Source organism: Ranitomeya imitator, chromosome 2 (assembly GCF_032444005.1).
Source record: "Ranitomeya imitator isolate aRanImi1 chromosome 2, aRanImi1.pri, whole genome shotgun sequence".
Lineage (NCBI taxonomy): Eukaryota > Metazoa > Chordata > Amphibia > Anura > Dendrobatidae > Ranitomeya > Ranitomeya imitator.
Genome location: NC_091283.1, coordinates 170,681,586 through 170,698,579, shown reverse-complemented (window position 1 = coordinate 170,698,579; position 16,994 = coordinate 170,681,586). Strand labels below are relative to the sequence as shown.

Below are 16,994 nucleotides of genomic sequence, written 5' to 3'. Positions count from 1 at the left end.
CATGGTTATTGGCCCCCCCCCCCTGGCTAAAAACATCTGCCCCCAGCCACCCCAGAAAAGGCACATCTGGAAGATGCGCCTATTCTGGCACTTGGCCACTCTCTTCCCATTCCCGTGTAGCGGTGGGATATGGGGTAATGAAGGGTTAATGCCACCTTGCTATTGTAATGTGACATTAAGCCAAATTAATAATGGAGAGGCGTCAATTATGACACCTATCCATTATTAATCCAATACTAGTAAAGGGTTAAAAAAAATACCCAAACACATTATTAAAAATTATTTTAATGAAAAAAAAAACAAAGGTTGTTTTAATATTTTATTGAACGCCCAATCCAATCACTGAAGACCCCCGATCTGTAACAAAAAAAACATAATAAACCAACAATATCCTTACCTTCCGCAGATCTGTAAAGTCCAACTATGTAAATCCATCTGAAGGGGTTAAAATATTTTGCATTTCTCCGGCGCATCCGCTGCCCCATTGTAAGGATCGGGGAGGTGGGGGCGGAGTTCCATCCGTGCATGCGCGGTCGGAAAAAGCGGTCCGTCAGGAGCAAAAAACGTTACATGTAGCGTTTTTTGCTCCCGACGGTCCGCAGAAGCACGACGCATCCGTCGCTCGACGGATGCGACGTGTGGCAATCCATCGCAAATGCGTCGTCAATACAAGTCTATGGGGAAAAAAACGCATCCTGCAAGCACTTTTGCAGGATGCGTTTTTTCTGCAAAACGACGCATTGTGACGGATTGCAGAAAACGCTAGTGTGAAAGTAGCCTTAGGGGGCCCTTTTTGGTTTCGGGATAACTGATATATGAGCTGTATAGAATTCCTGAGGCATTGCCCTACCTTTCAACATGTCATTGCAATACGTTTGAATATGTTTCGATAGAATATTTGAGAATTTTTTGTAGTATAAAGTAGTTAACCCATTGGGGCCTGGTGCTTTCCCAATTTTTAAACCTTTAATAGTAGTGGTAATTTCCTCATCAGAAATAGGGGAGTGCAAAGTCCGAGGTCAGGGTGGGTAGGGGTATATTTAAAAAGTCATCTAATTTAGACGGAGAAAATTCCGTTCTATTAGTATATAATTTTTGATAATAGTTTTGGAAAGTTTTATATATTTTGTTTGGGTTAAAAGTTGTTTGAGAGTGTTCGTCTTTTATAGAAAAAAGTAGTGTTCAACTGTTCTTTATGTTTTAATTAGTGAGCAAGCATTCGGTCCATTTTATTAGAAAATCAGTAAAATGTGGCTTGAGTCTATCTAACTGCCCGTTCTGTGCGGGTGGTCAGTAAAATATTCAATCATAGTTTTAAATCACAGATTCCTTTAGTTAGGTACATAGAGGGACCAGATTGGTTTGCCAATTCTAACTTATAGAGTTATTCCTCTAGGGCCGATTGTTCTTGTAATCTCTATTTTTAGAGGCAATTTTTTACTAAAGACACCCATTATATATTTGTTGTGGGCCATTCATACATATAGCTTGAATTTTTAAACACGTTTTTTCTTTTTACAACATCATAATAGCAATAAAGATTTTATTTTAACCCCTTAGTGACCGAGCCAAATTTTTGAAATCTGACCAGTGTCACTTTGTGTGGTAATAACTCTGCAACGCTTCAACAAATCCCAGTGATTTTGAGATTGTTTTTTCGTGACACATTATACTTTATGATAATGGTAAATTTTGTTCAACATTTTTTGTGTTTATTTATAAAAAATATCAAAAATTTGAGAAAAATGTTAAAAAATTAGCAATTTTCTAAATTTGAATGATTATCCCTTTAATCCAGATAGTCATACCACAGCAAACCATTAATAAATAACATTTCCCACATGTCTGCTTTACATCAGGACCATTTGTAAAATATTATTTTATTTTGTTAGCAGTTTAGGAGGTTTAAAAATGTAGCAGCAATTTTTCATTTTTTCAAAGAAATTTACAAAATTTATTTTTTTAGGGACTTATCCATGTTTGAAGTGACTTTAGGGGTCCCACATATTGGGAAACCCACAAACGTGATACCATTTTAAAAACAGCACCCCCTGACATATCAAAAACTGCAGTCAGGTAGTTTATTAACCCTTCAGGTGCTTTACAGGAATTAATGCAAAGTGGTATGACAGAAATGAAAATGTGTATTTTTACCACCTAAATGTCTCTAACTTCTAAACAGATTACTACAGCCGTCAGACTCTAAGGCCGCTATTTGGCCATGAATTGCCATGGCAAACATCAGGACAACAAAATCATGATATGAGGGCACCAATTGGGACAAAAAAGAAGCCCCCACGCTCTGTTAACCATTTATAATGATGTAGTCACTATTGACAGCAGCATCTAAGGGGTTAAACAGATTTAGATGGTGCAAATACTGATCGTGGCTGGTACAGCAAGTTGTCAGCTATAGTGTACAACTGACAGATGCTGGATTGTCACCTGTATGGGGAGGCTATTCTCTTATATCTCAGGTCAGTTAAAAGGCGTATTGGCGGTCATTAAGGGGTTAAATCTTAGAAACTTACGATTTATCGTCTTTCCTCATTTCATTACTGGCTGAGGTTGTGTATAGTCAAACTGCGGAACCTGTCTGTTTATCCTGGAGACCATGAGATCTTCATCCGTAGTGCCCTACCATAGACAAATCTGATGACGTTCTGATGCAGAGACCATTCTCCTGCTGCAAGACACTTGCAACTGAGAAAGTCGGCAGCCCAATTGTCTACACCGAGATTGCTGAAAATAGAATTAGACTTACCGGTAATTCGGTTTCTAGGAACCTTCCATGACAGTCACCTGGGAGGATGTCTCCCCGCCCTAATGGGGGACAGGAACACAAAGAGGTTAAATAACCCTCCCCTTCCTGCTAACTCCAGTGTTTTTTCTGGCCATAGTAGCGTGAATAGTTGCCACTAAAGTGCAGGAATCATCCAGTGAAATATCAGATAGGGAGGGAAATTAGTGCTGTTGTGGAAGATTCCTAGAAACAGAATTACCGGTAAGTCTAATTCTATTTTCTCTAGTCACCTTCCACGACAGTCACTTTGGAGATATACCAACGTTAATTTCTTTAGGGAGGACTACGGCCTGTAGCACATGTCTGCCGAAGGTCAGATCCCTGTCAAAATTCAGCCTGTAATGTCTGGTGAAGGTATGAACAGAAGACCATGTGGTGACTCTGCATATCTGTTCTGATGAGGTGTTTCCTCTTGCTGTCCATGACGTGGAAACCGACCGGGTAGAATGGGCCTTCAGGGAGATCGTCGGAGGGAGATCTTTGGCCGAATATGTAAGGCAGATGGCTTGTTTTATCCAGCTTGCAATCGTGCTTTTAGCTGCTTTCTTCCCTTTATTCCGTCCTGAGAATTGGATAAATAGATTCTGGTCGACCCTCCAAGATTTCGATTGCTCCAGGTAATGGAGAACTACCCTGCGGACATCCAGGGTATGGAAGTTTTCCTCCTTCTCGTTGGAAGGGTTTGGACAAAATGAGGGCAAAACCAAATCCTGACCCCTATGAAAATCTGAAAAGACTTTGGGCATAAAGGCAGGGTCTAGTCGTAGGATTATGCTATCAGAATTTATGGATAGGAAGGGTTCTTGAATTGACAAGGCCTGCAATTCTCCTACGCGCCTAGCTGTGGTAATGGCAACTAGGAACACTGTTTTAAGTTAGGATCTTAAGGGGTAGGGAAACCAAGGGCTCAAAGGGTGGTTGAGTTAAACTGTTGAGTACTAAATTTAGATCCCAAGGAGGGATCCAACTAGGGAGACTAGGACGTATTCTACTTGCTGAAGTTATGAATCGCTTGATCCAGCGGTGGCCAGCTAGATCCTGGTCAAAAAAGGAGCTAAGGGCTGATACATGAACCTTCAGAGTACTCGGAGAGAGCCCAAGATCTAAACCCTTCTGGAGGAAGTCTAGGATTTGAGAGATGTTGGGGTGGAAGGGATCAGGGACACTGGGAAGACACCAGGAAGAGAATTTCTTCCATACTTTGTCATAGATGGCGTTAGTCACCGGTTTCCTACTCTTTTGGAGAGTTTGGATAACCCTATCGGAGAGACCCCTGGCTTTTAGAATGTTGGTCTCAGTAGCCAGGCAGCTAGATTCAATTTTTTTAGATCCGGATAAAGGAGGGGACCTTGGAAGAGGAGATTATACTGCCCCTATTGGACAAACAATCAGTAGATTTGGTTTCCAGTACCATCTCTATGCTGACGACACCCAATTATACACTTCTGCTCCCGATATCACACTGACCTTTTTAGAAAACACCAGTGATTGTCTTACCGCTGTCTCTAACATCATGTCCTCCCTCTATCTGAAACTAAACCTGTCAAAAACTGAACTCCTCGTGTTCTCTCCCTCTACTAACCTACCTTTGCCTGACATTGCCATCTCCGTGTGCGGTTCCACCATTACTCCAAAGCAACATGCCCGCTGCCTTGGGGTCATCCTTGATTCTGACCTTTCATTCACCCCCTACATCCGATCACTGGCTCGCTCTTCTTACCTGCATCTCAAAAACATTTCTAGAATTCGCCCTTTTCTTACTTTCGACTCTGCAAAAACTCTTACTGTTTCACTTATTCATTCTCGTCTGGACTATTGTAACTCTCTACTAATCGGCCTCCCTCTTACCAAACTCTCCCCACTCCAATCTGTCCTGAATGCTGCAGCCAGGATCATATTCCTCACCAACCGTTACACCGATGCCTCTACCCTGTGCCAGTCATTACACTGGCTACCCATCCACTCCAGAATCCAGTACAAAACTACTACCCTCATCCACAAAGCACTCCATGGCTCAGCACCACCCTACATCTCCTCCCTGGTATCAGTCTACCACCCTACCCGTGCCCTCCGCTCCGCTAATGACCTCAGGTTAGCATCCTCAATAATCAGAACCTCCCACTCCCGTCTCCAAGACTTTACACGTGCTGCGCCGATTCTTTGGAATGCACTACCTAGGTTAATACGATTAATCCCCAATCCCCACAGTTTTAAGCGTGCCCTAAAAACTCATTTGTTCAGACTGGCCTACCGCCTCAATGCATTAACCTAACGATCCCTGTGTGGCCTATTTATAATAAAAAAAAAAAAAAAAGGTTCCTCGCATCATGTTCTCATACACTTTATGCAGTATTAGCCCTCTGTGTCTGTACTGCTACATACTGGTTCATGCAGCTTTACATGAACACCTGAGCCTTACACTATAGCTGGTCCGAATAACTAAAGCAATTGTTACCATCCACCTCTCGTGTCTCCCCTTTTCCCCATAGTTTGTAAGCTTGCGAGCAGGGCCCTCACTCCTCCTGGTATCTGTTTTGAACTGTATTTCTGTTATGCTGTAATGTCTATTGTCTGTACAAGTCCCCTCTATAATTTGTAAAGCGCTGCGGAATATGTTGGCGCTATATAAATAAAAATTATTATTATTATTATTATTATCGGATCTCTGAGGAAGAAGAATGGGACCTTCCTCAGCAATTCCCTTCAAGGTGCTGTACCAGCTCCGCCCTGGCCACAATGGGGCAATCAGGATTGTTGTGACTCTGTTTGACCGGATTTTCTGCCGTGTCTTTGACAGCATCGGAATTGGTGGAAAGTCGTAAGCCAAGTTAAAGGTCCAAGGATGAATGAGAGCATCCATTCCCAGAGCACCCTGCACGGGGCTGAAGGAGAAATATGTTTCTGACTTTGCGTTTTGGGTATTCGCAAACAAGTCGACCTCCGGGGTTCCCCATCTCGAGGTTAAAGTTAGGAAGACCTGGTTCAGGCACCATTCTCCAGGATCTATGTCTTTCCTGCTGAGGAAGTCCGCTTTGGTGTTGTCTGAACCCTTCTGATGTACCGCGGAGATTGAAAGGTGTTTCTCTGCCCAGAGAAATATCCAAGCTGCCACTAGTTTCAGACTGGTATATTTTGTGCCACCCTAGTGACGAAGATAAGCCACAGTCGTCACGTTGTCGGAGTAGACACGAATATGTTGGCCTTGGATTATAGGTGAGGCAGCTAGCAGCGCTTCCTCCACTGCCTATAGTTCCCTCAGATTGGAGGATCTGGAACTTATGTCTGCGGGCCATAGACCCTGAAAATATGTTTGATCCACCATGGCACCCCATCCTCTTCGGCTGGCATCTGTGTGGAGCACTTTCAGAGGGAGCCGATCCCAGCTTACCCCTCGCCGAAGGTTCCGACCTTTTAGCCACCACGATAGGGCTGATTTCACATGTCCGGGAAGAGGGATTCTCCTGGACAGGGTGTTCTGATACCTCCGAGAATGTAGGAGAACGTGAGTCTGGAGGGTCTGTGTGTGTGCCTGGGCCCAGGATACTGCCTGAATGCACGAAGTTAGGGATCCTAGAATAAACATGGATTCCCTCAGGGTTGGGGATCTTTGTTGCTTGAATCTTAAGATTCTTTGGCGGAGGTCACGCTGACGATCTTCAGGAAGGAAGGACATCCTTTTCTCTGAATCCATAAGAATCCCCAGGAATTTCTTCCTCGTGGAAGGCTGTAAGTCCGACTTTAGGAGATTCGGGATCCAGCCTAGGGACTCAAGAATATCCAGAGTTTGATACATCTTGGTTCAGCTGAGATGTTAAAGGAGCCATAATAAGAAGATCGTCTAGGTAAGTGACCAGGCAGATTCCCTGATGACGGGGGAAGAGGACTGCCTTTCTCATTTTTCAGAATACTCTCGGGGCCGAGGATACTCCGAAGGGAAGGACGTTGAATTGGTAGTGAGTGATCTTGCGGTTGTGGGAGGTTGCGAACCTGAGGGACTTCCTGTGATCCGGATGGATTGGAACGTGATAATCGTAGTTACTTACCGATAACGGTATTTCTCTGATCCCATGATGGCTTTTTCAACAGGAACAGGAACCCTGTTGAAAAAGCCATTTGGCGAAACGTGCGTTCGGGGGCTTTGAGAAGGAGGGGGTGCGCTTCCTGACACTTAAGATGGGTAAGCCTGCATTGTGTTACTAGTGGCATCCTGCCATTCATGCATATGGGATACCTGTGGGACCCTGTACAGCATATGTGCACTATTACCTTGTCAGTTATGTAAAGATACATTGGGAGTGTTTCCCCTTCTCTGCTCATATTCCGTCATGTCTCTTCCTTATTCTCCCTGCTTAGCCTGCATGGTGCATACAGCACATTTTTGCGGCATTTGACTTATTTTGTATATGTTTGTTGGTACATTTTGTTTTTAAAGTCAGAAGGAACACGGAGGCCCTTCTCTGGGGAAGCCCACTCCTAGAAAATGAGATTTAACCTTTTCGTGTATAGGGAACCCTTTTTTAGGCTTGGGTCTCAGGCCCCCAAACATTACATCCTGTACAGAATGTTTTTCCTCTACTTCAACTCCCATGGTGCTTCTTACTATGGAGACTAGCTCATCCATATCTTCAGAGGAAAAGTAATATTTTTTCCCATCCGTTTTAGGGGTGGATGTGGAGCCCTCATTCTCCCAATCGTCTCCTGACTCATAAGACTGGACCTCACCCGAGTCAGTATTAACTGGGGCCATCTTCCGCTTTTAGGGGGGGGGGGGGGGGGGTGATGCGACACTTGAGGCTGGGAGAAGGCCACCATGGAGGATTGTACCTCCTGTTTAATTAAGCTTTTAATGCTGTCCAGGAGGGAGGGCTGTTCAGTACGTAATATGTCATCTGTACATGGTTGGCATAGGGTCTTCTTATAGGCAGAGGGTAGCCAGGAGCCACAAACGCCACACTTGCAGGCTAGGTTTACTCTTTGGGGCAGAGACCTTTTCTCCCTAAAAGAGAGAGGTGTATACTAAGTACCCATACAAACATGCCAGAATAGTAACGGGACCAGCCCAGCTACTCACGGCAGGAGGGTGAACAATGGGATCTGCAGATGAAGCAGAGGGTTTGTCGTTGTCCATGGTCAAGCTGTATACAGTCAGAGAGACAGGGAACAGCGTCTTACCTGGAGGCCCAGACCAGGATATATAGGTACCGAGGTCCCCAGCGATATTGTGTGCTCCTCCCCCTTCGGTCCACAGGGAGGCCTGAACGACCCTATCTGGTCGGCGACTCCCCCCGGTGGCCACCGACCTCATGGAACGCCAGGACAGCGTGCGTTCCAGTGCAGAGCCCCAGGCTGCAAACCAGATGTGCAATGATGTCACATCCGGTGCACGAACCCGGAACGCCACACAGACGCTGGAGAGGGAGGACGCCGGGGAGCTCAGCGAGGACCCTGACAGCACATCACCGCCCCGCTTTGCCCCAGAGCGCGGGAGGGGCGGGAAGGAGGGCCCGAGTCCACCGCAAGGGTGAAGACGGAGCGCAGCACCTGGAGGAGGAGAGGATACCACCTGACCTTGGCTGCCCGGTGGTAAGCAAATCCAGGTGCTCCGTTCACCGGCCACGACAGCACATGCAGGATCTCTTCATGCCCCACTGGGGGACAGGGAAAACACTCGAGTTAGCAATAAGGGGAGGGTTATTTAACCTCTTTGTGTTCCTGTCCCCCATTAGGGCAGGGAGACATCCTCCAAGGTGACTGTTGTGGAAGGTGACTAGAGAAACTATGTTCTCTGCCCAAAGGAGGATCTTGGAGTCTTCGGTCATTGCCAAAGGACTTTGGGTTCCTCCCTGGTGGTTGACATATGCCAACACCGTGGCGTTGTCTGTTTGGACTCGAACTCTTAGGCCCCTGAGAAGGACTTGCCAGTGGAGAAGAGACAGAAGCATGGCTCTGATCTTGAGAATATTGATCGGCAGCGAAGCCTTTTCTGGCAACCTATGGCTCTGGCATCCATTGTAATCACTCGCCAGTGGATAGGAAGAAAGGACTGACCCTGAAGATTGAGGTAGTAGGACAGCCACTAGTTTAGGGACCCCCGGATCAGAGAACAAAATCCAGAACGGGACAGAAATAGCGGACCTGAAGAGAGCTAGTCTCTTTCCTCGGGGAGAAAGATATTCCCTAAAGAGTGTAGAAAAGTATGCCCAGGAAAATCAGATGCTGGGTCGGGACTAAGCAGGATTCTGACTTGTTAACATTCCAGCCAAGCTGAGAACGGGGGTAGAGAGTGATGGACAGGCTTTCTTGGGGTAAGGACAGCACCTTTATGAGGATGTCATCCAGGCAGGGTATGACTACTAGGCCTCTGGTCCGTAACATGGCCCTCACCACTGACATTATCTTTGTAAAGACCCTGGGTGAAGTTGCCAGACCAGAAAGAGCGATGAACTGAAAGTGGTCCTCCCGTACTGCAAACCTTAAGAATCACTGATGACCCGGAAAAATCAGAATATGAAGATAGGCGTCTTGGATATCAACTGAACACAGGAACTTTTGCAACTAAATGGAAGCCATTACTAAACTAAGGGCTTGTTGTTGACAGCCTCCCCTGTTCAGCACCTTGAGATCCAGGATGGGTTGAACAGACAAATCCTTTGGAACTACAAAAAAGTTTTAATAAAGACCTGTAAAATGCTACTGAGGTGGACCAGGATCGATGACGCATGTTTGGAGAAAAGAGGCAATGTCCACGAAGAAACCTGGAATCAGGGAGGGGTCCCTTGAGGGACAAGATTCAAAGAAACCATCTAGTGGTCTTGATATGAATTTTATTTTGTATCCTAAAGATAGCAAATAAGTCCCATGACCTACAGTCTGACTGCCAGGGAAAGTCAGTAGTCCCAACACATTTTTATCTAGCAGTTTTGGTCGATATTGATGCAATGTATTTAGGGGTAGTTCGGGTGCGCCTTTAGTACCTATGGGGGTTAGGGTCCTTTTGAGGACTTGGACACAAGGTCTTCTAAAAGAGGCATTACAAGAAATGTACAACCCATGAAGTTTGTTTATTCATTATTTCAATAAAAAATAAAGTACAGTCACGTATTAAAGCTGAAGGTTTATAACCAAGACCCCCAACCCCATCCAGTCTGAGGGTGCATAGGTCATTATCCCATTATTTAAGCGCCAGCTTTCAAATAGAGGCAACCTGTATTTATATAGCCCCAGTACACTGCCCGCAGGTTATAGGCCCAGGTGGTTTATAACACGATATGAGAAGGAAGTTACTTATGGCACATATGTCACAATGGCCGACTGGTATGTTAAAGCCAATCTGCAGATCTGGAAACTGAGTAGGACTCAGCTCATCATCCACAGCTGGTTAATGCCCCTTTACTTTACCCTTCAAACTGAAAGTAACGTCAGATGGAACTTCAAGTAGTGTAGACAAAAAGAAAAAAAAAGTTTTGTGTTTTTTGTTTTTTTTCTTAAATGGACTCGTGAAACATAAGAAACAGGGCATACAGATGGAGTATTCTTGGCGGATCCAGCCCCCAGTTTAATTTTTCCAGTAGTCTTTTGTTTCACTGCCAATTTCATTCAGGATGGTCGTCCTCACGAGGGCCTCATTAACGGCATACGGGTCACAGTTTGCAGCCGGCCTACGATCTTCAAAGTAACCAAATCCTTCCTGTCCAACCTGGCGTGGAATTCGGATACTGGCACCGCGGTTGGCGACACCGGCTGAGAATTCATGGATGTTAGAGGTTTCATGCTGACCGGTCAGACGGCGAGAGTTGTCCTTTCCTCCACGTGGGTCATAGACACAGATGTGGTAATCGTGACGTTTACCCAGTTTTTCGATGGCATCTTCAATGTATCTATGAACAGAAGGGACATCAACAAGTCACATACTGAAAAGAGAACTAAAACTGTAAATCATATGTTTGAGCCATATCACACAAAGGACTCTGCAGCTTAACCTAGTAAAGACACCAGTACCATGGGGCTTTAGACTGTTAAATGGTTATGCTTTTGGAGCCATAATGCAAGCAGATTAGTATCTACTTAACACAACAGAATGTTTTGCTGTAGAAAATTGCCCTATAAAAAAGGGTCCACTTTTAAGCACCATAAACAGTCAATAGGTTCCAAGTTAAGACCGCCTAGACTATTAAGCAAATATAAAAGTCTCGCACTCAACTTAAATCTTATTGCTTCATAGATTTTTATTGGTATTAAGGTAGCACTGGAAACGTTTCAGCCCTTATTGAGCTTTCATCAGTCACGTGTTGTGCCTTTAAATGTGTGACGACTACGCCATAAATTGGGATACGGGTCGTGCCTGATGCAGTCAAACGACTGCTAGGAAATAAGGTAGTGATTCCATGTATACGCAGACTATAAATAGAACTTGTGTGGGAAATGTATGTAGTAGAAGGTAATGCCAGAGAGGGCGGCCAGCATAAGAACAGGAGCTGGAGGGGAACCGCCTCGTCAAAAGCGGTGGACTCCGCGTCTCAGTGGACTTCTCCTATATCCAGGCGGTTCCCCTCCAGCTCCTGTTCTTATGCTGGCCGCCCTCTCTGGCATTACCTTCTACTACACACATTTCCCACACAAGTTCTATTTATAGTCTGTGTATACATGGAATCACTACCTTATTTCCTAGCAGTCGTTTGACTGCATCAGGCACGACCCGTATCCCAATTTATGGCGTAGTCGTCACACATTTAAAGGCACAACACGTGACTGATGAAAGCTCAATAAGGGCTGAAACGTTTCCAGTGCTACCTTAATACCAATAAAAATCTATGAAGCAATAAGATTTAAGTTGAGTGCGAGACTTTTATATTATATACTGGATGGTTTGGGAACCTAGTCTCTGCACCATAACATAGCAGTGCACACGGAATTTACTTAAGTAGACTATTAAGCAAGACTCACTTAAGGCCGCCCTCCTTTCTCATCTCCGCGGTGCTGTAGTTGGTATGACATCCAGCTCCATTCCAGTTACCAGTCATTGGCTTGGGGTCAAGAGTCGCCACCACACCGAAATCTTCACACACTCGATGGAGAATGAAGCGAGCCATCCAAAGATGGTCTCCCATCTCAATCCCTTCACAAGGACCAACCTGAAATTCCCACTGTAATAGAAAGGTGGAGGTGAACATCAATGCAAACAGAAGAATGAACTTCCACACAGAGACCTGTATCAGTCAACCACTAGATGCCCCGTCCAAGAGGTCAGATAGTGTGACACCACTTACCTGGGATGGCATGACTTCTGCATTTGTGCCACAGATTTTGACTCCAGCATATAGACAGGCTTTGTAATGGCTCTCCACAATATCCCGGCCGTACACCTTGTCGGCTCCAACACCACAATAATAAGGGCCTAAGGGAAAGCAAGAACAGAGGACATTGGAAGTCAGCAGCTGACTGACACATGTTGATGCTTATACCCCACCTAATGTCAACCTTTAAATAAAGTGGGCATCTAGTTCCAACATGTGTAATTATGGAATTTGCAGATCTGACCAAATGTGTAGAAGGCAATGAGTGACAGGCCGCAGATTTAGAGGGCCACATGCATCACATGGTTTGCTTGTTAAAAACTGTAGCCCTTACCTTGTGGTCCAGGGAAGCCATTTTCTGGCCATCCATATGGGTGTCCGTTGATGCCAAGCAATGTGTATTCTTGCTCCATGCCAAACCATGGAATGTGTTCAGATACCTTGTCCATAATTCGCTTACACGTGTGACGCAGGTTGGTTTCTGAAAAGCAGGAGCATTAAGTTAGTTAAACAGAATGGATCACTGCCATAGCAAACTACCCCACTGTTGACACTGGAGGGGATGACAGATTGCAAACTATACTGACGAAGCCAACACCCCCCCCTTCCCGGCTGCAGGGTCTGCAGAACACCCTACCTGCTGGTTTCCGGTTGTACTTCAGGACTTCACAGATGACGAGCTTGTTTGGGTCAAGGCAGAATGGGTCTCTAAACATCCTCACAGGGACAAGGTACATGTCGCTGTTTGACCCTTCGGCTTGGTAAGTGCTTGACCCATCGAAATTCCATTCTGGGATCTCTGAAATGGGGAAAAAAGAGCAGGTTTAAGAAAAACATTACAAAACAAGAGTTAATGGCAACTTAAACTGAAGACGGAGACTTATCATTGGACACCAAACTTTCAGTAGCATCTGGTAATTCACTTCACACTGATCAGAGATCTCTGGTGGTACCATAAACTAGAAATGAAGAAAGCGATGTGCATGCTGTATTCAAATAGGGCCCTGATGTCTCTTCCTGCACCTTCATAATACCACGTGTGAAACAAGCAATAACTACAACGAAGCAACAGAACACCACTCATTACAGAATATGTAATGGCACTCTGCTTTCCTAGTCACAGCAATTGTTGGGGTCTCACTGCCCAAATTCCCACAAATCAAAACTTCACCATTTCTTGGCACAACTTCCCATCCCCCCCATACACATTTCACATGGAAAGAATGAAATGGCTGATTTTTACCATGACAAACAATCAGTTGGTTCTGTGAAATGAACGATGTTGACAAATATCCATAATCATTCTTAACACCGTTTGGTCAGGTCGATTTTTTTTCTGCCAATTATCAGCAGAAGAAAAACTCATACTAGCCAAAGTGTTTGAGACCATCGATGAGCAATTCTTTGTGGACCCTTCTACATCTTAGGTGTGCAGTTTGTGGCCTTTAAGCCTGGGTGATTTTTTTCTTTTTAACCCAAGACTCAAAGTTCAATCTCCAAATCCAGAAGGAAAGATAACCGGTCAAGAGTGACTGGAATTTCTCCTTCAGACCACTCAGTCAGATGTCCACCATAACTATCCTTCTGCATGGCATGCCACTCTACACAAGAGGAGGGAGGTAATGACATTCACAGCAAGATGTGACAAGATGGGGGAGGGTATGGCATCTTACCTTCAACAGATTTAGGTTCATAGTCCAGGGTCTTTGTCTTGCAGCGCACGCCTTCTCCAGTCCCATCAATCCACACATATGTAACCTGGACCATATCCCCTTGGGGCAACTTCATGTACTGCTCCCTCACCCCCTTGTTGAGCCTGGAACTGTGAGACACAGACATGGTGGTAGCTGATCTGCAAAGGAAAGAAACCTGTTAGAAAAGGGGAAACGGCAGCTTCCTGAGGCTTACAAAACACAAGATTCCCACCCATCAGACAGCAACGGTGACCGAGCACATGGACAGGGCAGTTGGTAGGAAGAAACGTCGGCAAGCAGCTGATTTCACAAGAGCCACGTACATGGACCTTACTGCAATACTTAGGTTTAAGCCTAGGTCACATCCCCTGATGATGCCGCTAGCACGGTGAAACGTGTTGGGACGCTGGTGCTAAAATTTGTTGTCCTATTCTGCCAATATGCATTAGCATACCGGGTGCTATCCACTTGATAAATTAGCAGGAATGCTGCATAAAATAACTGCAGCCCTGTGAGGCAGATTAGGGACGAAGTTTTATACCCTTTTGCAGATACTTTATTTTAATTAATAGAAATAAAAGATAAATGTTATTGTCTTCTAGTGAGAGTTTGTGGCTCCCTCTAAGGCCCATCATAGTTCCTCCATTATTTTTGCTATAGAAATCAGGAGTGGAACAATCAGAGGAAAGATCAAATAAAGAGACAGGCACCACCATTTCTCACCCACTCCTGGTTATGAATACTGAACGTGTGACCATGGCCTTGGGGGATATGACAAGTTGAGTGTTTGCAGATTTACATGAATACGCGGCTGTAAATTGCAGTTCTGCCATAGATTATAATTATGTCCCTAGTAAGCCGCATTCGTCCTGGGCCATCCGGTCGGACCGGCCTCCATGGCGCCATTGTGTGACCACTGAGTGATGCAGGCGCTTGCTGTTTACGGCATCTTGCCGGACTGCATCTGGACTATTGCTCCTAGGTTTGCACATGGGTGCAATGCCCAAAAATCATATTTGCAACCATAGTTTTCTGTACTGATCGCTCTTCCCTTTAATATTTTGAGTGATGAAAGCTTTGATACAGTGGTGGTGCAGTTATTAGCAAGCGCTTCACAGGGGGGTACGCTAAAGACCATGGGGAACATCCTGGGGTGTTTACAAGGTCTGTGCACCAAGCTACATCTCACCCATATCCCCTCCTCCAAAACAGGAAAACTGAACTACTAAAAGCCCATTGAATTAACCATTTAGATTTTTTTTTTTTTTGGGGGGGGGCGCTATTGGACATTTGCACATCTCTATAGAGATGAGCCCCCATGGCTAACAACCACTTATCAATAGCCTGAAGGCTCAACCTTTGCAACCCCACCCTGGGCTAGGAGGACATCGCCAGGAGAACTGGTACCAGCCGGTTATACAAGTTTTCAGCAGGAGAAGGAGTCCTGATCACCCCCCACTGACAAGGGCTGGGGAGGGGGAAGATTAACCAGTTACCTCCCAGGGGAGCAGGAGCTGCACGCAGACTTGTCCTTGTGAAGAACAGATAGCAAAACAGCAGAGGAAGAAAAACAAAAGAGGGGGGGGAGAAAAGCCCTCCCCAGATGTATCCATCCATATACCAGAGTCTACAGATCACAGCAAGACACTAATGCAGAACACAGCAACAATAAGAGGAACATTTACTTATCAACAAGACACCGATCCTAGGGCAGTCCGACCTCATATATGGGGGCTACCAACCGACCGCACACTTCAGGGGGGTTTGCTGCAGATCCACGTGATTTTTTTTTTTAATCTGGATTTTGAAGTGGATCGGCTTAAAAAAAAAAAAAAAACACACGAACATCATCACCTCCATCCAATGTGTGCAGCCAGCAGTGGCAGCGCCATGGCTTTGCAGGGCTCTACCCTTTGGCATGATGAGAGTTGTAGTTCTGTAGCAGCTCTCCACGCGGGAGGGGTCATACACAATAGATCGGACATATGGCTCAGCTCTACTACATCTCAGGGGGGCAGGCGGCGGTCCCGGAGGGGGCAGGCAGGCGGCGGTCCCGGAGGGGGCAGGCAGGCGGCGGTCCCGGAGGGGGCAGGCAGGCGGCGGTCCCGGAGGGGGCAGGCAGGCGGCGGTCCCGGAGGGGGCAGGCAGGCGGCGGTCCCGGAGGGGGCAGGCAGGCGGCGGTCCCGGAGGGGGCAGGCAGGCAGGCGGCGGTCCCGGAGGGGGCAGGCAGGCGGCGGTCCCGGAGGGGGCAGGAGCCGCCGCCACGTCCCCCCTTACAGCCGCGTTTCCATAGGCTCCTCCTGGATCCCGTGCTGAGCAGGAGCACAAAGGAAGGGCGAAGAAATGGCCACCAGCCTGGCAGCATGCCCTGCTGTGTGAGAGGGGGCAGGAGGGTACGGTACGTGGCCGCCAATATAGTAATGGAAGGGTTAACCCATGGCGAGCGAGGCCGGAGGCGCAGGATGCCAGCGTGGCAGGAAACAAAGCACATACCCGCAAGTGGTTACCTGCTAGCAGGGATGCAGCACGGCCCCGGTCCCGGAGGAATCAGATGTCACCGGCCCACTGAAAGCGGAGAAGAGGGAGAGACGGGCTTTATAGTGACCACTGCCAGGACACGCCCACCGGTGGGTGGGGCAAGAGAAAGGGCACGCCCACGCAGCTCATACATCGCATCCTGTGGAGTAGTGTGCCCGTGTCCCGCATATGTATATAATACTATATCTATCCATATACAAGAGAATACAGCAGCCTCTGTACATGCCGACATGTCTGCACACACTGACTATATGAGATGTCACCTGCATTATTGCTATATAGAATGTGCTTCTAGAAATGAAGGCACATCAATAGGCCAAAACATGAGAGCCCACCAGCCATGACAAGGCGACCTTTCTCTGATGGGACCTTAACCTCTTAGTGACAGAGCCAATTTGGGACTTAATAACCAGGCAAGTTTTTACAATTTTGACCACTGTCACTTTATGAGGTTATAACTCTGGAACGCTTCAACGGATCCCGCTGATTCTGAGATTCTCTCGCGACATATTGTACTTTATGCTAGTGGTAACATTTCTTCAATATAACTTGCCATTTTCAAACTTAGAATTTTTATGTCCTTAAATCAGAGTGTCATGTCACACAAAATAGTTAATAAATAACATTTCCCACATCTCTACATCAGCACAATTTTATAAACTTTTT

General features: G+C 46.0%; 1 protein-coding gene across 3 annotated transcripts; it reads right to left on the bottom strand.

The window, feature by feature from the left end:
* Positions 1-9,845: 9,845 nt before the first annotated feature.
* LOC138662401 (glutamine synthetase) lies at positions 9,846-16,421 on the bottom strand. 3 transcript variants are annotated; one of them, XM_069747960.1, is made up of 7 exons: positions 16,298-16,421; positions 13,770-13,948; positions 12,734-12,895; positions 12,431-12,577; positions 12,070-12,197; positions 11,747-11,946; positions 9,846-10,680 (listed from the first exon to the last, which is right to left on the bottom strand). In XM_069747960.1, the coding sequence occupies exons 2-7, from the start codon at positions 13,933-13,935 to the stop codon at positions 10,359-10,361; spliced, it is 1,125 nt and encodes a 374-aa protein (XP_069604061.1). In that variant the 5' UTR covers positions 13,936-13,948; positions 16,298-16,421; the 3' UTR covers positions 9,846-10,358. The 3 variants fall into 3 exon arrangements, with proteins under 3 accessions (XP_069604061.1, XP_069604062.1, XP_069604063.1); XM_069747961.1 differs by having other exon boundaries at positions 16,284-16,420; XM_069747962.1 differs by lacking the exon at positions 16,298-16,421 and adding an exon at positions 15,476-15,496.
* Between the last annotated feature and the right edge of the window lie 573 nt (positions 16,422-16,994).